Below are 24,456 nucleotides of genomic sequence, written 5' to 3'. Positions count from 1 at the left end.
GTCAGGGTTGCCCCTGGGTCATGGGGGGCAGGGTGGTGAGGGAGCTTTGCATCTGAAAGGCCTTCAAGCCATCTTTAAATATTTTGGAGACCCATAAGTGTGGCAACCAAAGCTGCAGCCTGCCTGACCTGCCAGACTCTTACAGGCCAGAGCACCTTCTATCCTGAATTTCAATTTTACTCCTTGTGAGCAGCTTCTAGCTTCACAGCTGAACACTATTTCAAATGAGAAATTAGTTTTGATTTTGATTCAAAGTATCGTCTTGCATCTTTGACTTTGTCCATATATATGTTTCTGGAACCTACCTCTTCATTCACCTGAGGAAGGAGCAGTGGTCCGAAAGCTAGTGATTTGAAACAAACCTGTTGGACTTTAACCTGGTTTTGTAAGACTTCTTACTGTACTCACCCCAGTCCAACGCCGGCATCTCCACATCATGGCTACCATCAACACTGCAAACTGCTGGCTCAATGTGGAGAGGATCTCCAAGAAGATCGAGTATATAGACACTGGCATTAAGTTTCTAGAAAACATGCAAGAACGCAGACAAGATCCTGAGAGGGCTACAGATCACAAATCCACTCAAGTCGACCTCCAACACACACTACGCTGAGAGACTCTGCCGTCACACCTCACTCACACTCCCCAACCACCTCGTACACCAGCTCTACAGCAGACCTGGAAGCCAAAGTAGAGTCCATATTCTCAACTTGCGCTCAGGATGCAGCAGACCAGCTGCGGAACACCGCCAAATTGATGAGACAATGATACTACGCCACCTATATGCACACCAAGAACAGGAAGCTTGCGAAACTTGGCATCACCACCAGCAGCAACCAAGCCTCCCCCAGTACCACAGTAGAAAATAATGCAGGGAAATCTATTGTCAACTTGTCGGACTACACACTTCAACCAGACGAGATCAAAGTATTCAGCAGAGGGCTCAATTTCTACACCACCACCAAAATGGACCCGATCAGTCTCGCGGCAGACACGGAGGAATTCATTAGGCGAATGAGACTCCGGGAGTTCTTCCACAGACTACAAGAGGCTGACAGCGAAACCAATGAGACAACCAATGAACATAGCAGACCGAGAGATCTGCAGTGTGACAACCAAAGAGGAAAGAGTCGAATTGGACCCCTCCGGAAAGCCGCTACCCTAGACTTGACATGTATGCTCAAGCCGTCCGGAGTCGTGTCAATGCCAGATTCATCAGTCGCATTCACAAGACAGCCCCGAACGTCACTCAAGCTCAACGCAACGCCATCCGCGCTCTCAAAACCAACAGCAACATCATCATTAAACCAGCAGACAAAGGAGGGGCCACCGTCATACAGAACAAAACGTATAACTCAACAACCAGGAACACTACAGACATTTACCCGCAGATCTGACCAAGGAACACACTCATCAACACAACAGAGGATCAAGACCTTGGATCCAGACCTTCAGAACACCCTACATAAGGGGTGATCATGGCTCGGCACAACATTGAGGGCCGAAGGGCCTGTTCTGTGCTGTACTGTTCTATGTTCTATGTTCTATGTAATCTCATCCCACGTACTCCCCGCGTTGGAGATCTCTACTGCCTCCCGAAAATACACAAGACCAACACACCAGGCCATCCTATCGTATCAGGCAATGGGACCCTGTGTGAGAACCTCTCTGGCTCCATCGAGTGCATCTTGAAACCCATCGTACAAGGAACACCCAGCTTCTGTTGCGATACGACGGACTTCTTACAGAAACTCAGCACCCGTGGACCAGTTGAATCAGGAACATTCCTCGTCACAATGGACATCTCGGCACTCTACACCAGCATCCCCCATGACCACGGCATTGCTGTAACAGCCTTAGTACTCAACACCGACAACTGCCAATCTCCAACACAATTCTGCAACTCATCCGCTTCATTCTGGATCACAACGTTTTCACCTTCGACAACAAGTTCTTCATCCAGACACACGGAAAAGCCATGGGGACCAAATTCGCAGCTCAATATGCCAACATCTTCATGCACAAGTTTGAACAAGACCTCCTAACCGCACAGGATCTTCAACCAACATTTTACACCAGATACATCGATTACATTTTTTCCCTTTGGACCCACGGCGAAGAATCACTGAAACGACTACACGATGACATCAATAAGTTCCATCCCACCATCAGATTCACTATGTTCTATTCTCCAGAATCGTTTGCATTCTTGGACACACTCATCTCCTTCAATGACGGCCATCCCAGCACTTCGCTTTACCCCAAGCCCATGGATAACCTCACGATGCTCCACTTCTCCAGCTTCCACCCTAAACACTTAAAGAAGCCATCCCCTATGGACAAGCCCTCCGTATACACTGTATCTGCTCAGACAAGGAGGAGCGTAACAGACATCTACAGACACTGAAAGATGCCCTCGTATGAACGGGATATGGCGCTCGACTCATCGATTGACAGCTCCAATGCGCCACAGCAAAAAACCACACCGACCTCCTCAGAAGACAAACACGGGACACAACCGACAGAGTACCCTTCGTGGTCCAGTCCTTTCCTGAAGCGGAGAAACTATCTTCTTCGCAGCCTTCAACATGTCATCGATGAAGATGAACATTTAGCAAAGGTCATCCCCACACACCCACTACTTGCCTTCAAACAACCGCGCAACCTCAAATAAACCATTGTTTGCAGCAAACTACCTAGCCTTCAGAACAGCGACCACGACACACACCCTGCCATGGCAATCTCTGCAAGACATGCCAGATCACTGACATGGGTACCACCATTACACGTGAGAACACTACCCACCAGGTACGCGGTACTTACTCGTGCGACTCGACCAACGTTGTCTATCTCATACGCTGCAGGAAAGGATGTCCCGAAGCGTGGTACATTGGCGAGACCCAACAGATGCTGCGACAACGGATGAACAGACATTGCGCGACAATCGCCAGGCAGAAATGTTCCCTCCCAGACGGGGAACACTTCAGCAGTCAAGGGTATTCAGCCTCTGATCTTCGGGTAAGCATTCTCCAAGGTGGCCTTCAGGACGGGCGACAACGCAGAATCGCCGAGCAGAAACTTATAGCCAAGTTCCGCACACATGAGTATGGCCTTAACCGGGATTCATGTCACATTACATTCCCCCCCCCCCCCCCCTTAACTTGGGGTTCCCCCTCTCTCTGGATCTGTAAAGACTTAATTACCTGCAAGTACTCGCATTCAAAGTACCGTCTTGCATCTTTGACTTTGTCTATATATATGTTTCTGGAACCTACCTCTTCATTCACCTGAGGAAGGAGCAGTGCTCCAAAAGCTAGTGATTTGACACAAACCTGTTGGACTTTAACCTGGTGTTGTAAGACTTCTTACTGTGCTCACCCCAGTCTAACGTCAGCATCTCCACATCTTGTTTTTATTCGTCATTGGCCATCCCATTGCTGTGGGTCTGAAGTCACATGTCGGCCAGACCAGATAAGGATGACAGATTTCCTTTCCTAAAGGAAATTAGTGGACCAGATGGTTTAAAAAAAATTTAGAGTACCCAATTTTTTTTCTCCCCAATCAAGAGGCAATTTAACATGGGCAATCCACCTAACCCGCACATCTCTGGGTTGCGAAACCAAATGGGTTTTTACGACAATCGACAATGGTCATCATTAGACTATTAATTCCAGATTTTCTTTATTGAATTCAAATTTCACCATCTGCCATGGTGGGATTTGAATCTGGGTTCCGAGAGCATGGGTCTCTGGATTACTCGTCCAGCAAAAATACCACTGCACCACTGCCTCCTCAGTTAGTTGTGATAGCACTTTACACTCCTCAAATCTCAAGTGCCTCCTCGAGGGCACACATGCGCGTCTCAGAGGATAATTAGTGCATTGCATGTCCAGCAAACTTTGATGTTTGAACACTGTGCCTGAATTGTAGGAGAGTCAGCATCATAGAGGCAGCTGGCAACAATCAAACACTAAAGCTTCATCACTATGACCTTCTCGCGACCAAAGGGTAAGTGTGTGGGTGAGCGGAGGGCAGATGAGCATGGTCTCTATAATGTTCCTGGTAGAAATCTAGGGGCTCCTGATGTGGCTGGGGGTGAGCATGCAGAGCAAGGTTTGGCAGCATAACTGGCTTGCTGGATGGCACTCTGAGAGAAGGCAGGTCACGTTAGGGTAGGGGGGGGGGCTTGGGGATTTGAGGGTCCCAGGGTGGAAGCCCTAATTGATTGTCGGTCTCTTTCCTTTTCCAATTCCTCACAGATATAACAATGTTTGCTGGAATTGATCCTGCAGTGGCTGCCCTTGTGTTGCTTGTGGCAGCTGAGGCGGGCAGACGCCAGAGACGGCAGAAAGGCCAACACAGGCTGGAGACGCCACCTGATGAGCAAGGGGCCACCGCAAACCCTAAAGGCCTGGCTGCTCATCAAGCTGAGGGGAGACCCAGAAGGGGAGGCCAATGTCAGCCCAAAGTGTAGAGATGTCATTAGTCATTCAATGAGCTAACTGACACCATATGACGTAGAAGGCTGCCTCTCAGCAGAGATGATGTGGAGATGCCGGCATTGGACTGGGGTGAGCACAGTAAGAAGTCTTACAACACCAGGTTAAAGTCCAACAGGTTTGTTTCAAACACTAGCTTGCGGAGGAAGCAGTGCTCCGAAAGCTAGTGTTTGAAGCAAACATGTTAGACTTTAACCAGGTGTTGTAAGACTTCTCAGCAGAGAGACAGTGCAGCACCTGTGTCACATCCGCATGGACTTGGCACCCCGTGGAGGAGGACACTCGCTCCCAGTGCCTGTGAGGGTCACTGCAGCCCTCAACCTTTAGGACACCGGGTCATTCCAGGGCTCGAGTGAGAACCTGCTAGGCATGTCCCAATCTTCTGCCCACAAGTGCATAATCTTTATCTCTGGGCATCCAACTATATCGTTACAGCGATGGCCGGGAATAGAAACTGGGTCAACTAATTGGTTGCCAACTATTCTCACCACTATACCACCAGCGCTCCTGGCATCCAACCATACCGGGCAGCACGGTAGCATGGTGGTTAGCATAAATGCTTCACAGCTCCAGGGTCCCAGGTTCGATTCCGGCTTGGGTCACTGTCTGTGCGGAGTCTGCACGTCCTCCCCGTGTGTGTGTGGGTTTCCTCCGGGTGCTCTGGTTTCCTCCCACAGTCCAAAGATGTGCGGGTTAGGTGGATTGGCCATGCTAAATTGCCCGTAGTGTCCTAAAACAGTAAGGTTAAGGGGGGGGGGGGGGGTTTGGGTTACGGGTATAGGGTGGATACGTGGGTTTGGGTAGGGTGATCATTGCTCGGCACAACATCGAGGGCCGAAGGGCCTGTTCTGTGCTGTACTGTTCTATATCACCTTCCAGCTAGACCAGGCCCACCAAGATGCCCTGGCTTTGGGATTTGCTGGCATCGCCGGGATGTCCCAGGTCCAGGGGCCGAATGATGGCATGCATGTCACCCTGTGAGCACTGGGGCATCAGGGAATGCCCTATATTAACAGGGAGGGGTTGCACTCCCTGAATGTTCAGATTATGTACACCACCGCCTCCAAATCAGTACCCGGGGAGCATGCATGACAGCTACATCCTGGGCACTCAGAGATCCCCGTTATCTTCGAGGACCACCTCAAGGTTGTCTCGAGGGGATAAGGAAGACCCGCTGACGTCATGTTTGATGGCATTGGTGAGGCAGGAGGCGGAGACCCGCTATAACGAGGCTCACTCTGCCACCCATGCTGTCATTGAGTGGTGCATCGGCCTGCTGAAAATGCGATTCAAATGCCTGGACTGCTCTGGTGGTGCTTTGCAGTACACCCGCTAGAGGGTCTCCGTTTTGTGGTAGTGTGCTGTGCCCTCCACAATCTGGCACGGCAGCAGGGTGACATGCTGGAGGCGTGGTGGGGTGGTGAGCACGTGGCTTTGTCTGAGAAGGGGGTCCAGGAGAGCTGGAGGAGGAGCCAGACGATGAAGAACAGGCAGTGGTAAGGGTCAGACATATGAGGAACACTGGAGAGGCCCTCATCATCTCCAGATTCTCCTAGAACGAGGATGTGTGTGCCAGCTCAACCCCCTGCTCCAAACAACCCCCCATTCCACACTCCCCATTTCCCTCCCTCCCCCATTCCACCCTCCCCATTTCCCTCCCTCCCCCATTCCACCCTCCCTATTCCACCATCCCCATTTCCCTCCCTCCCTCCCCCTATTCCACCCTCCCCATTTCCCTCCCTCCCCATTCCACCCTACCCATTTCCCTCCCTCCCCCATTCCACCCTCCCCAATTCCCTCCCTCCCTCCCCATTCCCCTCCCGCCCTCATTCCACCCTCCCCATTTCCCTCCCTCCCCCCATTCCACCCTCCCCATTTCCCTCCCTCCCCATTTCCCTCCCTCCCCCCATTCCACTCTCCCCATTTCCCTCCCTCCCCATTTCCCTCCCTCCCCCCATTCCACCCTCCCCATTTCCCTCCCTCCCCATTTCCCTCCCTCCCCCCATTCCACCCTCCCCATTTCCCTCCCTCCCCCCATTTCCCTCCCTCCCCCCATTCCACCCTCCCCATTTCCCTCCCTCCCCCCATTCCACCCTCCCCATTTCCCTCCCCCCCATTCCACCCTCCCCATTTCCCTCCCCCCCTCTCCATTCCACCCTTCCCATTTCCCTCCCTCCCCATTTCCCTCCCTCCCCACATTCCACCCTCCCATTTCCCTCCCCCTCTCTATTCCACCCTCCCCATTCCCCTCCCTCCCCACATTCCACCCTCCCCATTTCCCTCCCCCTCTCCATTCCACCCTCCCGATTCCCCTCCCTCCCCATTTCCCTCCCTCCCCCATTCCACCCTCCCCATTTCCCTCCCTCCCCATTCCACCCTCCCCATTTCCCTCCCTCCCCACATTCCGCCCTCCCCATTTCCCTCCCTCCCCACATTCCACCCTCCCCATTTCCCTCCCTCCCCACATTCCACCCTCCCCATTTCCCACCCTCCCCCCTCTCCATTCCACCCTCCCCATTTCCCTCCCTCCCCATTTCCCTCCCTCCCCCATTTCCCTCCCTCCCCATTTCCCTCCCTCTCACCATTTCCCACCCTCCCCATTTCCCTCCCTCCGCATTTCCCTCCCTCTCCCAATTTCCCACCCTCCCCATTTCCCTCCCTCCCCACATTCCACCCTCCCCATTTCCCACCCTCCCCATTTCCCTCCCCCCTCTCCATTCCACCCTCCCATTTCCCTCCCTCTCCCCATTTCCCTCCCTCTCCCCATTTCCCTCCCTCCCCATTTCCCTCCCTCCCCATTTCCCTCCCTCTCCCCATTTCCCTCCCTCTCCCCATTTCCCACCCTCCCCATTTCCCTCCTTCCCTCCCCCATTCCACCCTCCCCATTTCCCTCCCTCCCTCCCCCATTCCACCCTCCCCATTTCCCTCCCTCCCCATTCCACCCTACCCATTTCCCTCCCTCCCCCATTCCACCCTCCCCAATTCCCTCCCTCCCTCCCCATTCCCCTCCCGCCCTCATTCCACCCTCCCCATTTCCCTCCCTCCCCCCATTCCACCCTCCCCATTTCCCTCCCTCCCCATTTCCCTCCCTCCCCCCATTCCACTCTCCCCATTTCCCTCCCTCCCCATTTCCCTCCCTCCCCCCATTCCACCCTCCCCATTTCCCTCCCTCCCCATTTCCCTCCCTCCCCCCATTCCACCCTCCCCATTTCCCTCCCTCCCCATTTCCCTCCCTCCCCCCATTCCACCCTCCCCATTTCCCTCCCTCCCCCCATTCCACCCTCCCCATTTCCCTCCCCCCCATTCCACCCTCCCCATTTCCCTCCCCCCCTCTCCATTCCACCCTCCCCATTTCCCTCCCTCCCCATTTCCCTCCCTCCCCACATTCCACCCTCCCCATTTCCCTCCCCCTCTCTATTCCACCCTCCCCATTCCCCTCCCTCCCCACATTCCACCCTCCCCATTTCCCTCCCCCTCTCCATTCCACCCTCCCAATTCCCCTCCCTCCCCATTTCCCTCCCTCCCCCATTCCACCCTCCCCATTTCCCTCCCTCCCCCATTCCACCCTCCCCATTTCCCTCCCTCCCCACATTCCGCCCTCCCCATTTCCCTCCCTCCCCACATTCCACCCTCCCCATTTCCCTCCCTCCCCACATTCCACCCTCCCCATTTCCCACCCTCCCCCCTCTCCATTCCACCCTCCCCATTTCCCTCCCTCCCCATTTCCCTCCCGCCCCCATTTCCCTCCCTCCCCATTTCCCTCCCTCTCACCATTTCCCACCCTCCCCATTTCCCTCCCTCCGCATTTCCCTCCCTCTCCCAATTTCCCACCCTCCCCATTTCCCTCCCTCCCCACATTCCACCCTCCCCATTTCCCACCCTCCCCATTCCCTCCCCCCCTCTCCATTCCACCCTCCCCATTTCCCTCCCTCTCCCCATTTCCCTCCCTCTCCCCATTTCCCTCCCTCCCCATTTCCCTCCCTCCCCATTTCCCTCCCTCTCCCCATTTCCCTCCCTCTCCCCATTTCCCACCCTCCCCATTTCCCTCCTTCCCTCCCCATTCCACCCTCCCCATTTCCTTCCCTCCCTCCCCCATTCCACCCTCCCCATTTACTTCCCTCCCCCATTCCACCCTCCCCATTTCCCTCCCTCCTCCATTCCACCCTCCCCATTTCCCTCCCCCTCTCTATTCCACCCTCCCCATTTCCCTCCCTCTCTCTCCATTTCCCTCCCTCTCTCCCCATTTCCCTCCCTCCCCATTCCCCTCCCTCCCCCATTTCCCTCCCTCTCCCCATTTCCCACCCTCCCCATTTCCCTCCCCCTCCCCATTTCCCTCCCTCTCCCCATTTCCCTCCCTCTCCCCATTTCCCTCCCTCCCCATTTCCCTCCCTCTCCCCATTTCCCTCCCTCTCCCCATTTCCCACCCTCCCCATTTCCCTCCCCCCCCTCTCCATTCCACCCTCCCCATTTCCCTCCCTCTCCCCATTTCCCTCCCTCGCCCCATTTCCCACCCTCCCCATTTCCCACCCTCCCCATTTCCCTCCCCCCCTCCCCATTTCCCTCCCCCCCTCCCCATTTCCCTCCCTCTCCCCATTTCCCTCCCTCCCCATTTCCCTCCCTCCCCATTTCCCTCCCTCTCCCCATTTCCCTCCCTCTCCCCATTTCCCTCCCTCTCCCCATTTCCCACCCTCCCTATTTCCCTCCCTCCCTCCCCCATTCCACCCTCCCCATTTCCCTCCCTCCCTCCCCCATTCCACCCTCCCCATTTCATTCCCTCCCCCATTCCACCCTCCCCATTTCCCTCCCTCCCCCATTCCACCCTCCCCATTACCCTCCCCCCATTTCCCTCCCCCTCTCCATTCCACCCTCCCCATTTCCCTCCCTCTCTCTCCATTTCCCTCCCTCTCTCCCCATTTCTCTCCCTCCCCATTCCCCTCCCTCCCCCATTTCCCTCCCTCTCCCCATTTCCCTCCCTCCCCATTTCCCACCCTCCCTAGTTGTCTTTCAGAGGTGGTGCTGAGCTGCCTTCTTGAAATCGCTGCAGTTCTTGGGGATGTAGATACACCCTGTTCTGTTAGGGAGGGAATTCCAGGATTTTGTCTCAGTGACAGCGAAGGAACGATGATATATTTCCAAGTCAGGGTGGTGAGTGACTCGGAGGAGAACCTCCAGGTGGTGGGGCTCCCAGGAATCTGCTGCTCTTGTCCTTCTGGATGGTAGTGATTGTGGGCTTGGAAGGTACTGTATAAGGAACCTTGGTAAGTTACTGCAGTGCATCCTGTAGACGGTACACATGGCTGCCACTGTTTGTCGGTGGTGGAGGGTTTTAATGTTTGCTGATGATGGAGAGTAGACTGATAGGGCGGTAATTGGCTGGGTTGCATTTGTCCTGTTTCTGGTATACAGGATACACCTGGGCAATTTTCCACATTGCCGGGTAGATGCCAGTGTTGTGGCTGTACTGGAACAGCTTGGCAAGGGGTGCGGCAAGTTCTGGAGGACACGTCTTCAGTACTATTTCCGGAATATTATCAGGGCCCATACTCTTTGCAGTATCCAATGGCTTCAGCTGTCTCTTGATATCATGTGGAGTGAATCGTATTGACTAAAGACTGACATCTGTGATGCTGGGGACCTCCGGAGGAGACCGAGATGCATCATCCAGTCGGCACTTCTGGCTGAAGATTGTTGCGAATGCCTCAGCCTCGTCTTTTGCACTGATGTTCTGGGCTCCTCCATCATTGAGGATGGGAATATTTGTGGAGCCTCCTCCTCCAGTTAATTGTTTAATAGGCCATCACCATTCAGGGCTGGATGTGGCAGGACTGCAGAGCTTAGATCTGATGCATTGGTTGTGGAATTGCTTAGCTCTGTCTATTACTTGCTGTTTATGCTGTTTGGCACATAAGTAGTCCTGTGTTATAGATTCACCAGGTTGACACCTCATTTTTCGGTATGCCTGACGTTGTTCCTGGCATGCTCTTCTGCACTCTTCATTGAACCAGGGTTGATCCCCTGGCTTGGTGATAATGGTAGAGTGGGGGATATGCCAGGCCATGAGGTTGCAGATTGTGGTTGAAACAATTCTTCTGTTGATGATGGCCCACAGTGCCTCATGGATGCCCAGTTTTGAGTTGCTAGATCTGTTCGAACTCCATCCCATTTAGCACGGTGGCAGTGCCACACAACACAATGGAGGGTATCAGATGTGAAAATGGGGCTTTGTGTCCAGAAGGACCGTGGGGTGGTCACTTCTACTGATACTGTCATGGACAGATGCATCTGCAGCAGGCAGATTGGGGATGATGAGGCCAAGTATGTTTTTCCCTCTTGTTGGTTCCTCATCATCTGCTGCACCTAATCTAGCAGCTATGTCCTTTAGGACCCAGTCAGCTCAGTCTTGTACCAGCAAACCACTCCTGGTAATGGACATTGAAGTCCCCCACCCAGAGCATATAAGAACATAAGAACATAAGAACATATTCTGCGCTCTTGCCATCTTCAGTGCTTTCTTCAAGTATTGTTCAGCATGGAGGAGTACGTATGTTGCAATCAGTATGTTGTGTATGTTGTGGCCAGTATGTTGCAATCAGTAGGAGGTTTTCTTATTTAACATGTAGCCTTGAGACTTCATGGGGTCCAGAGTCGATGTTGGGGACTCCCAGGGAAACTCCCTCCAGACTGTATACCACTGTGCCGCCGCCTTTGCTGGGTCTGTCCTGCCGGTGAGACAGGACATACTCAGCAATGTGCTGTTTGGGATATTATTTCTGCTTCTGTGACTATGACTATGTCAGGCTGTTGTTAAATTAATTTATGAGATAGCTCTTCCAACTTTGGCACAAGTCCCCAGATGTTAGTAAGGTCGACTTTGCAAGGTCGACAGGGCTGGGTCGCATGTAGGCCAGATCAGGTAAGGATGGCAGATTTCCTTCCCTGACCCAGTGGGGGGAATGCCGGAGGTGATGAAGATTCTCAGGGAATTTGGGGACTTCTCAGGGTACAAGCTCAACCTGGGTAAGAGCGGGCTGTTCGTCGTGCACCCAGGGGATCAGGAGGAGGGGATTGGTAGGCTCCCACTAAAAAGGGCGGAGAGGAGCTTTAGGTACCTGGGAGTCCAGGTGGCCAGGAGCTGGGGGGCCCTACACAAACTTATCCTTACAAGGCTGGTGGAGCAAATGGAGGAGGAGTTTAAAAGATGGGACATGCTGCCGCTGCCGCTGGTGGGCAGGGTGCAGTCAGTCAAGATGACGGTGCTCCCGAGGTTTTTGTTCCTGTTCCAGTGCCTCCCCATCCTTATCCCGAAGGCCTTTTTTAGGTGGGTCAACAGGAATATTACGGGATTTGTATGGGCGCACGGGACCCCGAGGGTGAGAAGGGTGTTTTTGGAGCGGGGCAGGGATAGGGTGGGGCTGGCGCTGCCCAAACTCTGTGGGTACTATTGGGCTGCCAACGCAGCGATGTTACATAAGGGGGTAATGGACGGGGAAGGGGCAGCATGGAAGAGGATGGACATTGCGTCCTGTGTGGACACGAGCCTGGAGGCGCTGGTAACGGCGCCGTTGCCGCTCCATCCACCGAGATATACCACGAGCCCGGTGGTGGCGGCTACCCTCAAAATGTGGGGCAATGGAGACGACACAGGGGGGAGGTGGGCATCTCGATGGGGTCCCCGATATGGGGGAACCACCGGTTTGTTCCAGGGGGAATCGATGGCGGGTTCCTGAGTTGGCACAGGGCAGGTGTTCGGAGGTTGAGGGACCTGTTTGTAGACGGGAAGTTTGCGAGCCTGGGGTGAGTTAGAGGGGAAATTCGGGCTCCCCCCGGGGAACATTTTTAGGTATATGCAAGTAAGGGCGTTTGCCAGGCGGCAGGTGGCGGGGTTCCCTCTGTTGCCCCCACGTGGGTCCAGGACAGGGTGCTCTCGGGGGTGTGGGTTGGAGGAGGGAGGATTTCGGACATATACCGGGTAATGCAGGTGGTAGACGAGGCCTCGGTGGAGGAGCTGAAGGGTAAATGGGAAGAGGAGCTGGGTGAGGAGATTGAGGAGGGGACGTGGGCGGATACTCTGGAAAGAGTGAACTCCTCCTCTTCTTGTGCGAGGCTTAGCCTCATACAGTTCAAGGTGCTACATAGGGCTCATATGCCCGGGACGAGGACGAGTAGGTTCATTGAGGGCGAAGACAGGTGTGTCAGGTGCTCGGGGAGCCCAGCGAACCATGCCCATATGTTCTGGGCATGCCCAGCACTAGAGGAATTTTGGAAGGGGGTAGCAAGCACGGTGTCGAGGGTGGTAGGATCCAGGGTCAAGCCAGGCTGGGGACTCGCAATATTTGGGGTTGCAGTGGAGCCGGGAGTGCAGGAGGCGAAAGAGGCTGGTGTTCTGGCCTTTGCGTCCCTAGTAGCCCGGCGGAGGATTCTTCTTCAGTGGAAGGATGCGAGGCCCCCAAGCGTGGAGGCCTGGGTCAACGATATGGCGGGGTTCATCAAATTGGAGAGGGTGAAATTTGCCCTGAGTGGATCAGTACAGGGGTTTTTCAGGCGGTGGCAACGTTTCCTCGATTTCCTGGCAGAACGGTAGGGGAAAAGGCCAGCAGCAGCAGCAACCCGGGGGGTCGTTTCGGTGGGTTGGGTGGAAGGGACGTGTACATGTGTTCTTAGTTTATGACGGGTGTTAATCTATTTCTTCTTTTTTGTATTTACCGGGGGTGGGGGGGGGGGGTTTGCTCTTTCTTGTTTTCCTTAGTTGTTAATATTTTTTGTTAATATTTTCTGTTATTGATATTTTGTGAGTAAAAATCTGAATAAAAATTATTTAATAAAAAAAAATTTCCTTCCCTGAAGGACATTAGTGAACCAGATGTGTTTTTACAACAATTTTTATTCCAGATATTTTATTGAGTTTAAATTCCACCACCAGCCGTGGTGGGATTTGAACCCGGGTCCCCAAATCATTATCCTGGGTCTCAGGTTTACTAGTCCAGTGACAATACCACTAAGCCACTGCCTCCCCATATCAGGTGTTACATATTTTAATAGTGAACATTTTACTGTGACAGATTTCCATTCTCCCTAGTTACAGATAGCAATTCCCCCTCCCCCATTGACCACTCAGTGCTCCTCACTCTTCTTGTTCTTTCATGTCTAGTGCTACGTCTAGGTGTGCTCCCAGATGCACAGCAGTGGTGGAGGCAGCCTGCTATTTCCGCACCTTGTAGCCCTTGATGAACATCCTCTAGAGGGCCTGGAGCCGGGGTGGTGTGACATACAAAGTGTCTCTGGCATTCCGCGCCACCCTGTTCTGCCCACTGCCCTTGAGATGTGCTGGTGCCAGGAGAGGGGGATTTGAAAGAACTGGAGACCGCTGTTGTCTCCTTGGTGGTAGCCTTGGGTTGGCCCCCAGGGCCTCCTCTTCCCTGACGGGGCCCAAAGAGCCCTGGGAGACTCCACGGACACGGAACAGAGAGGCAGCTGAAGAGAGCTCCAGGAGCTTCTCCCACTTCAACATCATATAGAACTAGGTGCTGCAGTTATGGGTAAATGTGGTGAGCAGCCTCGTCATGTCTGCCCTCTGTTCTGCACGTAGGTGGGAGAACAAGGGGTGGCACGGTGCCACAGTGGTTAGCACTGTTGCCTCCCAGCTGCAGGATCTCAGGTTCACTTCCGGCCTGGGGTGATTATATGTGTGGAGTTTGCACTTTCTGCCCATGTCTGTATGGGGTTTCCTCCGGGTGCTCCTGTGTCCTCCCACAGTCCAAAGATGCACAGGTTAGGTGGATTGGCCACCTAAACTGCTCCTTAGTGTCCAAAAGGTTAGGTTGCATTACTAGATTACAGGGATAGATTAGGGCGGAGGTGTGGGTTGAATTAGGGTGCTCTTTGTAAGAGCCGATGCAGACTTGATGCGCCTTCTGCACTGTAAATTCTATGATTCTATGCCTAGATGGTGGATTCCTTGGTGTTCTCCTCCGAGGTGGTCTCTTGGGTGGCAGGGGCTGGGGGAATGACACAGGATGGCAGGGCTTCGTTTGACGGTGATCCTTCAAGTCAATGGACATGTGGCCAGTGAGAGGGAGGGATCATTTTGTCTGACACAAACAACTCACTTGAGGCAGATCGTCTGGGTGAAGGGGCAGGGATCCTCACGTCTCCGGCACAGGCCAACCTTGGTGACTGTTCTCTCCTCAGGCAACCCCACAATTTCAGCTCGTTTCTAATAGGGGGTGAGGAACACTCTGGGACACCGCACTCCCGTCCTGGCCCTTTCCCAGTAATTATGGTCTAACTTGCCCTGCGAGGACAAGGAGAGGGATTTGAGCTGCACACTTCCTGGGCCGGGGGAATCTGTAGCAGGTGGTATGAAGGGGTTGTGCTGGTGGGTGCCGGGATTCCTGAACAACAAGAACGAAGATCAGATGTGGGGAGGGTGCAAGGTGTCAGCCAGTGAATTGGGAGGGGGGTGGGGGTTTGGGAATTTGAGGGATGGCAGGTGGAACTCAGGCCAGGAGAGAGGTGATTGGAGGTGGCTTGTCTTCCTACATTGGACGGCAGTCCACCTCATCATGCTCCCCACACTGACAGCCGCTGCCCCATCTCCCAGATGGCATTGCTGGCTGACCCTGTTGCTGGTCCTCTGACCCCCTCGGGAGAATAGGCTGGTGTGCCTCTCACCTACAGCGCCAGGAAGCCTGGCCAGGTCGGCATCCCCAAAGCGAAGAGCAGGTCTGCATGCTGCCATGCTTGTGTGTTGACTGGGAGTGAGTGGTGAGGGAGAGTTTAAAAGCAGCTCCCCCTTGTTAGCGCCAAGCTTCTGAGGCATAAGTCAGACGGTGAGGGAGTCTGTAATATATATTTTAAAATTTAGTGTACCCAATTCATTTTTCCAATTAAGGGTCAGTTTAGCGTGTTCAATCCACCTACCCTGCACATCTTTGAGTTGTGGGGGAGAAACCCACGCAAACACAGGGAGAATGTGCAAACTCCACACAGACAGTGACCCAGAGTCGGGATCGAATCTGGGACCTTGGTGCCGTGAGGCTGCAGTGCTACCCACTGCACCACTGTGCTGCCCTGGGAGCCTGTAATATTGAGAAGCTCTTGGGGCATCATTTTTGGCACTAAGTGCAATTGAATATGGGCTGTGATCTCGCCAACCTGGCTGTCATGAGACACCCCACCAACGCGACCAAAACCAGACTTTGAAATATTTCCATTGATTCTCTTCAAAGAGTCAGAGGAAATAAATGGCTGGCTGCTTCATTGTCCGAGGCCAGTAGTGGGTTTTCTGATCCGGCAGAGAATGGAGCATTGGCTGAAAAACTGGATCGGCACAGCACGCCAATTCCAAATTGCGATGTTCCAAAGCCTACCAAGCTACACACTACATGCTGGTGGCACCAGGCAAAACCACAATTTGCATACATTTAAATATGATTAACAGGCCGGAATTCAACTCTCCAGCCGCCCATGATGCTCGAGCCCTCCCCGCTGGGTTTCAAGTCGGCATGAATTTGTGCAAGTATTTACAAGGGAGGCCCAGGCACCCTGGCAATTGACAGGAAGCAAAAAGGTAAGCAAACCTGTAAAACATTTTGTGCTTGTTGTGGGGTGTGCGCCTGGACCTCAGGAAGTAGCGGAAAAGACTTGGTGGCAAGTGCATGGACTCCAGGTCCCCCTCGGGATCGGGGTGTCCCCCTCGGGAACGGGATGTCCCCCTCAGGAACGAGATGTCCCTCTCGGGATCAGGGTGTCACCCTCGGTTTCGGGTGTCCCCCTCGGGAACGGGATGTCCCCCTCGGGAACGAGATGTCCTCCTCGGAATCAGGGTGCCACCCTCGGGACTGGTGTCCCGCTTGGGAACGGGATGTCCCCCTCAGGATCAGGGGGTCACCCTCGGTTTTGGGGGTCCCCCTCGGGATAGGCGTGCCCCCTCAATTCGGGATGTCCGCCTCGGGATTGGGGTGTTGCCTCGGGATCAGGGTGTCCCCCTCGGGATCGGGATCTCCCCCCTCGGGATCGGGGTGTCACCCTCGGGATCGGGGTGTCACCCTCGGGATCGGGGTATCCGCCTCGGGATCGGGGTGTCACCCTCGGGATCGGGATCTCCCCCTCGGGATCGGGGTGTTACCCTCGGGATTGGGATCTCCCCCTCGGGATCGGGGTGTCACCCTCGGGATCGGGGTGTCACCCTCGGGATCGGGGTGTCACCCTCGGGATCGGGATCACCCCTCGGGATCGGGGTGTCACCCTCGGGATCGGGATCACCCCTCGGGATCGGGGTGTCACCCTCGGGATCGGGATCTCCCCCTAGGGATCGGGGTGTTACCCTCGGGATCGGGATCTCCCCCTAGGAATCGGGGTGTCACCCTCGGGATCGGGGTGTCACCCTCGGGATCGGGGTGTCACCCTCGGGATCGGGATCACCCCTCGGGATCGGGGTGTCACCCTCGGGATCGGGATCTCCCCCTAGGGATCGGGGTGTCACCCTCAGGATTGGGGTGTCACCCTCGGCATCGGGGTGTTACCCTCGGGATCGGGATCTCCCCCTCGGGATCGGGGTGTCACCCTCGGGATCGGGATCTCCCCCTCGGGATCGGGGTGTCACCCTCGGGATCGGGGTGTCACCCTCGGGATCGGGATCTCCCCCTAGGGATCGGGGTGTCACCCTCAGGATTGGGGTGTCACCCTCGGCATCGGGGTGTTACCCTCGGAATCGGGATCTCCCCCTAGGAATCGGGGTGTCACCTTCGGGATCGGGGTGTTACCCTCGGGATCGGGATCTCCCCCTAGGAATCGGGGTGTCACCTTCGGGATCAGGATCTCCCCCTCGGGATCGAGGTGTCACCCTCGGGATCAGGATCTCCCCCTCGGGATCGAGGTGTCACCCTCGGGATCGGGGTGTCACCCTCGGGATCAGGATCTCCCCCTCGGGATCGAGGTGTCACCCTCGGGATAGGGGTGTCCACCTCGGGATCACGGTTCTCTGGCTGAGACCATTGTTGGAGAGTCATCTAAACCCACCCCCAAGCTGCAACTTACATCCTCTTCGCTGTTGAGGCTGCTGACAGTCTCCTGCAAATGCTCGGAGGGCTCCTGGTCATGTGAAAACCCACCCAGCTCACCTACCTGGAAACCCTCATACCCCAGCAGTATCATCAAGGGGATGGGTGCGGCCGTGCTCAATCACCGCCCCAACAGGTATTGGCAATCCTCAGAAGTGCAGTCCCACAGCAGAGAAAGCAGGGGAGGATCACGAGCTGTCACCAAGCCCTGCCTGTCCATTGTGCCCCTGATCCCATCCATCCCACCCCTGGCCAGGAAACCTGACCAGCCCCCTGTCACAACCGGTGTGTAAAACCCAGGCCCCCCCTAATACTGCAGCTAAGATCCAGCAAACGCACACATCCCTCGCTCATCCCCATCTGTAGGACCTGCTCGCACACCAGGATGTTACCATGGTGGCGAATGGCTGCACAGTATGAACGTCTCCATCACACAACCAGTTGCCACCTTCCTGCAGGATAGCTCAAGGCCCAGCCAGTGAGGAGGCCCACAGTGGACCACACTGGGAGAAACAGGACAGAGGCCACAGAGCATATCGCTAACACTGGTTATGGCAGCCAGCGGTACTCCTGTTGGCTGAGGTGGCTAGTGTGGATAGAAGCTTCCCATGTCATGAGCCAGCCACTGATGGGGACAGGGGTGCAGTGTGGACCACATCATCTTGAAGGGGCTGGGATGGGAGGGTACATGTTGAGGGTGGTGCAGCAGTAAAACCCAGGGTGACCATGTAACCTCGTGGTATTGGATGGTCAAGGGAATCCTCATCTTGCCGACATTCTCGGTCTCTCCCCCCTCTCCCCGCAGGGACATAGATTTTCTACTACAACCAGATCTGCTGACTATCTATATGACTGCTGCAGCCTTTGCAGATGCACGGCAGCGAGAGTACCAGGGCCAGCCCAGGGAGGACCCTGCACAAGAGGAGGCTGCCTCAGAACAGCAGGGACCAGCCAGTGAGGTTCACGTGCTGGCCGCCCAGCAGGTCCAGGGGAGGTGCACAGGAGGGGCTGCATCACACCACGTGTATACCGTCGCTGCCTGTCCTCCGAGGAGATGCCCGACCACATGTGCCACCGCCGACTCCAGCTCACCAGGGAAACTGCGCAGCACCTGTGCCAGAAGGTCGCGCACTTCGCTCGGCAGGGGTATGGAGGAGGACACCCGCTGCCGGTGGCCAACAAGCTGAATGTCTTTTATTCCTCTGGTTCATTCCAGGGATCGAACGGGGATCTGTGTGGGATATCGCAAACATTCATACACAGGTACGTTTGTGCTGTCACGGAGGCCCTATGTGCCCAGGCATCAGATTACATCACGTTCAACCTGGACCAGGCCCAACAAGATGCCTGGACTGCAGGATTTGCTGGCATGCCTCGGGTCCAGGGCATGTCGCCCTCTGAGCGGGGTGTCCTTCATCAATATGCATGGCTTCCACTGCATAACTTTGCAGTTTGTGTGAGACCACCAGCTTTATACCATGCATGTAAGTACTTGATATCCAAGCAGCATTCACGATGCATACATCCTGGCGCACTCTTCGTTTCCGGAACATTTGAGGCACTCCCTTGGGTGAGGGGGTGGTGGCAGTGGCTAGTTGGCGACATGGGTTACCTGCTGACCGGTGCGCAGTTCCCAGACCGAGGCGGAGAAATGTTACAACGATGAGCGTCATTGAGTGGTGGATTGACATGCTCAAGATGCGCTTCAGATGCCTGGACCACTCTGGTGGGACGCTTCAATACATCCCCCAGAGGGTCACGAGCATGTGGTGGACTGCTGCGTGCTTCATAACATCGCACAGCAGAGGGCCGACATGCTGGACAAGGAGAAGAACAGCAGGCCTCATCTGATGAGGAAGGTTTTAAGGAAGACCCGGGCGTGGAGCCTGAGCTGGCACGGCAGGCTGACAAAAATGGGATCCAGTACTGCCACACACGGGACAACGTCATCACCTCCCAATTAACCAATTAGGAGGCCTAGCCAGCAGCAGCTCAGCCACCCTGTGCCACCTCTTTCCTCCTCCCATTACTTCAACCTCCCCTCCACACGTAATCAACCTTCCCCTGATACTCTCAACTCCTTCCCTCTCCCTCAGTTCATTCACCATTTCCCTCTCCCTTGGTCCTTCACCTTCCCCCTAGCCTGTGACTCCTTTTCATTACTACCCGCTGGGGGTCAATACCAGCATCGCTATAGAGTGTTGACCCTGGCATGGCAGTATCAGCTGGTCTTGACCACAGGATGGAGGAGGATGATGACAACTTGATGTGAGATGAGCTCTGCTGCTCTTCATTGTAAGAGAAAGTCTGACTCCAATCTTTAAGATAACATAAGATAAAAGCAAATTACTGCGGATGCTGGAATCTGAAACAAAACTGAAAATGCTGGACAATCTCATCAGGTCTGACAGCATCTATGAAGAGAGAAGGGAGCTAATGTTTTGGATTGGATTCTTCGCTCCTGAAACCAAGTGTTCACACCGGGGCAGGATTTGTGGACTTTCATGATAGCAAAACTGCCGCCGAACCTGGACTGATTCCGCGACTGTGGAGGGGCTAGCACCATCACCACGTTGAAGGGCAGCATGGTAGCACAGTAGTTAGCACTGTTGCTACACAGCGCCAGGGTCAGGTTCAATTCCCGGCTTGGGTCACTGTCTGTGCGGAGTCTGCACGCTCTCCGAGTGTCTGCATAGGTTTCCTCCGGGTGCTCCGGTTTCCTCCCACAAATTCCGAAAGATGTGCTTGTTAGGTGAATTGGACTTTCTGAATTCTCCTTCAGTGTACCTGAACAGGTGCCGAAGTATTCTGACTAGGGGATTTTCACAGTAACTTTATTGCCGTGTTAATGTAAGCCTACTTGTGAAACTAATAAAGATTATTATTATTATGAGCAGAATCGATTCCAATGGAAAACGGTGGGGGATTCGCTGGGTCCAAGATTGACACTTGGGAGGCTGACAAGCTGCAGCCGCATACACAACAATCCCCACACACACTCATCCCAGCCAACAAGATGACATTGGTTGCGTTGGAGCGCGCCCCACAGCTGATGGGTCAGCTGGGGCCAGAGGGCACCTCGTGGGGTGGCCTGGGGACACCTATACGACCTGTGGTCCTAAGTTCACAGTGGGCTGTCAACGGTGTGCGGAGTTGGCAATGGTGTTCTGTGTCCGTCAATCCCGACCCCACAGCCCACCTCCTGGCCAACCCCCGCTACTCTTCCCTGCCCTGGCAGATGCCCCCTGACCAGCGGCACAACTGTCAGCAAACTATGGTGATGTTGGACACTTTCTGTACCCCCCCCCCTTGCTCCCTCAGCAGCCACAACGCTGGTTTCATAATTTTTAAAAGCACAAGTGAACTGTGCCGGCAGGAACTCGGCCCATCGGAGGTAGAGAATCGCGGTGGCCACGGAGAATACCGCATCAGGCCCACTGATAATATGCAAAAGGTGTCTACTGTACGTGGGTTCCAGACCGCACTGACGTCACTGTTGAGGTGACGGAGAATTGCGATTTGGCGTCAAATCGGTGCCTGCCTGCTGCGATTTTGGGGTCGGAATCTATTCTCCACCTAATTGAGTTTCCTGATTTTGGCATTAGCCAATGGAGGTTTTGCCCTTTGAGTCTGGATGACTCTTTGTCAAAGCTAGCCAGAACTGGAAATGGTGTCAGATTTATACTGCTGGTCTCGAAACATTAGCTCCCTTTTCTCTCCACATGCTGTAAGACATGCTGAGATTGTCCAGTATTTTCTGCTTTTGTTTAAGATACCATACCCCTGTCCGGCCAGATGATCCCTGCATGTGCGCTGACAATTCCTTCTCACGGGCCCAAATATGTTTGGGGGGGGGGGGGTTGCAGGAGAACAGTTAGGGCTCACTCACTGGAGATGCTGTGATACAAGCGGGCTCACACTGCTGCCGCCATGCTCTGCCACCTCTTGTTGAAGTGTAACCATGTGAGATGTTCACACCCGTGAGAAAGAGGTTAGAGGCAGAGTTGACTGGTGGTGCAAAAGTGTTTACTGCCGGGTATTTACAATATGTATGCCCTTCCCATCTACTTTATGCCAACTTAAGTGTCTTTCTATTCTTTCATGGCCGAGGCTTCTTCTTCTTCTAGGTGTTACTCCAGACAGGGTATCAGACATGGAGCCGGCCTGCTGCTCGTCTCATGCTCTGCCCTGTGATGCTCTTGTCGGGTGTCCTCTGAACAGCCTACGCCTGGATGGACTCTTCCACCTTTCAGGTGTCATAGATGACGATGTGTCAGCCTGTTCTGCCCACTGCCCATGAGATGCGCCAGTGTCGGGTGGAAGGGGGGGGGAGTGAGGAATGTGAAGGGCTGAGGTGTTCCTGCGCCTCTCTTCAGGACGTGCCGGCAATGGCCCATCATTTCCCCCTCCCCCGGGGTGCTCACTGGCCCGTGGGCACTCCATAGAACAGGCGGGAGGCCGAAAGGAGCTCTGGAGGTGCCACTGTCACCTGGTGCAGCCAGATCTGGAGCCCCGCCCTCATCTGAACTATGGTCATGTCCGTCTAGGATTGTGTCATGGCCCTCTACGCCTGTGACATACATACATAGATGTATAGAAGATAGGAGTAGGAGGAGCCTTTTGGTCCTTCGCGCCTGCTCCGCCATTCATCACGATCATGGCTGATCATCCAACTCAATAGCCTAATCCTGCTTTCTCCCCATAGCCTTTCATCCCATTCTCCCCAAGTGCTATATCTAGCCACCTCGTGAATATATTCAATGTTTTAGCTACTTCCTGTGGTAATGAATTCCACAGGCTCATCACTCTTTGGGTGAAGAAATGTCTCCTGAGATCTGTCTGAAATGATTTATCCTGAATCTTCAGACTGTGACTCCTGGCTCTGGACACACCCATCATTGGGAACATCTTCTCTGCATCTACCCTGTCTAGTCCTGTTAGAATTTTATAAGTCTCTATGAGAACCCCCCTCATTCTTCTGAACTCCAGCAAGAACAATCCCAACCTAGTCAATCTCTCCTCATATGACAGTCCCGCCATTCCTGGAATCTGTCTGGTAAATCTTCGCTGCACTCCCTCGAGAGCAAGAACATCCTTCCTCAGAGGAGACCAAAACTGCACACAATACTCCACGTGTGGCCTCACCAAGGCCCTGGATAATTGCAGCAACATATCCCTGCTTCAATACTCAAAATCTCTCGCAATGAAGGCCAACATACCATTAGCCTTCTTTACTGCCTGCTGCGCCTGCATGCTTACCTTCAGCGACTGGTGCACAAGGACACCCAGGTCCCCTGCACACTCCCATCTCCCAAAAAAGAACTGGTTTAGCTCAGTGGGCTAGACAGCTGGTTTGTAATGCAGAACAAGGCCAGCAGCGTGGGTTCAATTCCCATACTGGCTCATTACCCGAACAGGCACTGGAATGTGGCGACTGGGGGCTTTTCACAGTAACTTCATTGCAATGTTAATGTAAGCCTACTTGTGACAATAAAAAGATTATTATTACTATTTACGACCATTCAGGTAGTAATCTGCCTTCCTGTATTTGCTTCCAAAGTGAATAACCTCACACATATCCAAATTATGCTGCATCCGCTACTGATTTGCCCACTCGCCCAACCTGTTCAGATCATTATGTAGGATCCCTGCATCTTCGTCACAGTTCACCCTCCCACCCAACTTGGTATTGTCTGCAAACCTTGAGATGTTACATTTTGTTCCATTATCCAAATCATTAATATATATTGTGAATAACTGGGGTCCCAGCACCGATCCCTGTGGTACCCCACTAGTTACTGCCTGCCAATTAACCCCATCTCTTTATTTCCTCTCTGCCAACCAGTTTTCTATCCACCTCAATACATTTTCCCCCAATCCCATGCGCTTCAATTTTACATAATAATCTCTTCTGCGGGACTTTGTCAAACGCCTTCTGAAAGTCCAAATATACCACATCGACTAGCTCCCCCTTGTCAACTGCACTGGTTACATCTTCAAAGAATTCCAACAGATTTGTCAAGCATGATTTTCCCTTCATAAATCCATGCTGACTCTGACTGATCCTGCCACTGCTTTCTAAATGTCCGCTATAAAGTCCTTGATAATGGATTCAAGCATTTTCCCCACTACCGATGTTAGGCTTACTATAATCCCTTGCTTTCTCTCTACCTCCCTTTTTGAATATTGAAGTGACGTGAGCTACCCTCTAATTTGTCGGGACAGTTCCAAAGTCCATAGAATCCCGGAAGATGATCACCAATGCATCCACTATTTCCAGAGCCACCTTCGTAAGCACACTGGAATGCAGATTCTCAGGCCCTGGGGATTTATCCGTCTTCACTCCCATCAATTTTCCCAGCACCATTTCTCTACTAATGTTGATCTCCCTCAGTACTTCCCTCTCACTAAACCTTTCTTTCTCCAACATTTCTGGTATCTGATTTGTGTCCTCTTTTGTGAAGACAGAACCAAAGTATGTATTCAATTGTTCAGCCATTTCTTTGTCCCTTATTATGCATTCCCCTGTTGCTGTCTGTAGGTGGCCTACATTTCTCTTTACCAATTTCTTTCTCTTCACATATCTATAGAAACTCGTACCATCAGTCTTTATGTTCCCTGCAAGCGGTCCTTTCGTACTGTACTTTCCCCTTCTTAATCAATCCCTTCGTCCTTCTTTGTTGAATTCTAAACTGCGCCCAATCCTCAGACCTATTATTTTTCTTGGCCAATCTGTATGCTTCTTTCTTGGATCAGATACAATTTCTAATTTCCTTTGCAAGCCATGCTTACGCCCTTTGCTTTTGTGCCAGACAGGGATGAAGAGTTGCTGTAGTTCCCCCATGCGTTCTTTGAATGTTTTCCATTGCCTATCCACTGTCATCCCTTTAAGTAAC

General features: G+C 53.6%; 1 protein-coding gene across 4 annotated transcripts in view; it reads right to left on the bottom strand.

Annotated features, from left to right (window-relative positions):
• Positions 1-24,456, bottom strand: part of edaradd (EDAR-associated death domain) — a 123,317-nt gene that overhangs the window by 20,816 nt on the left and 78,045 nt on the right. Inside the window, exon 1 of one of the 4 annotated variants that reach the window (XM_038814734.1) lies at positions 409-450. The exons of the other annotated variants lie outside the window; for them this stretch is intronic. Within the exon in view, the coding sequence (XP_038670662.1) occupies positions 409-447 (39 nt within the window). The 5' untranslated portion in view covers positions 448-450. Of the gene's footprint in view, positions 1-408; positions 451-24,456 lie in introns of those variants that run through there. 4 annotated transcript variants of the gene reach the window in all.

The sequence above is a fragment of the Scyliorhinus canicula genome, chromosome 1 (assembly GCF_902713615.1).
Source record: "Scyliorhinus canicula chromosome 1, sScyCan1.1, whole genome shotgun sequence".
Taxonomy (NCBI): Eukaryota; Metazoa; Chordata; class Chondrichthyes; order Carcharhiniformes; family Scyliorhinidae; genus Scyliorhinus; species Scyliorhinus canicula.
This window is presented reverse-complemented; position numbering and strand designations above follow the sequence as displayed.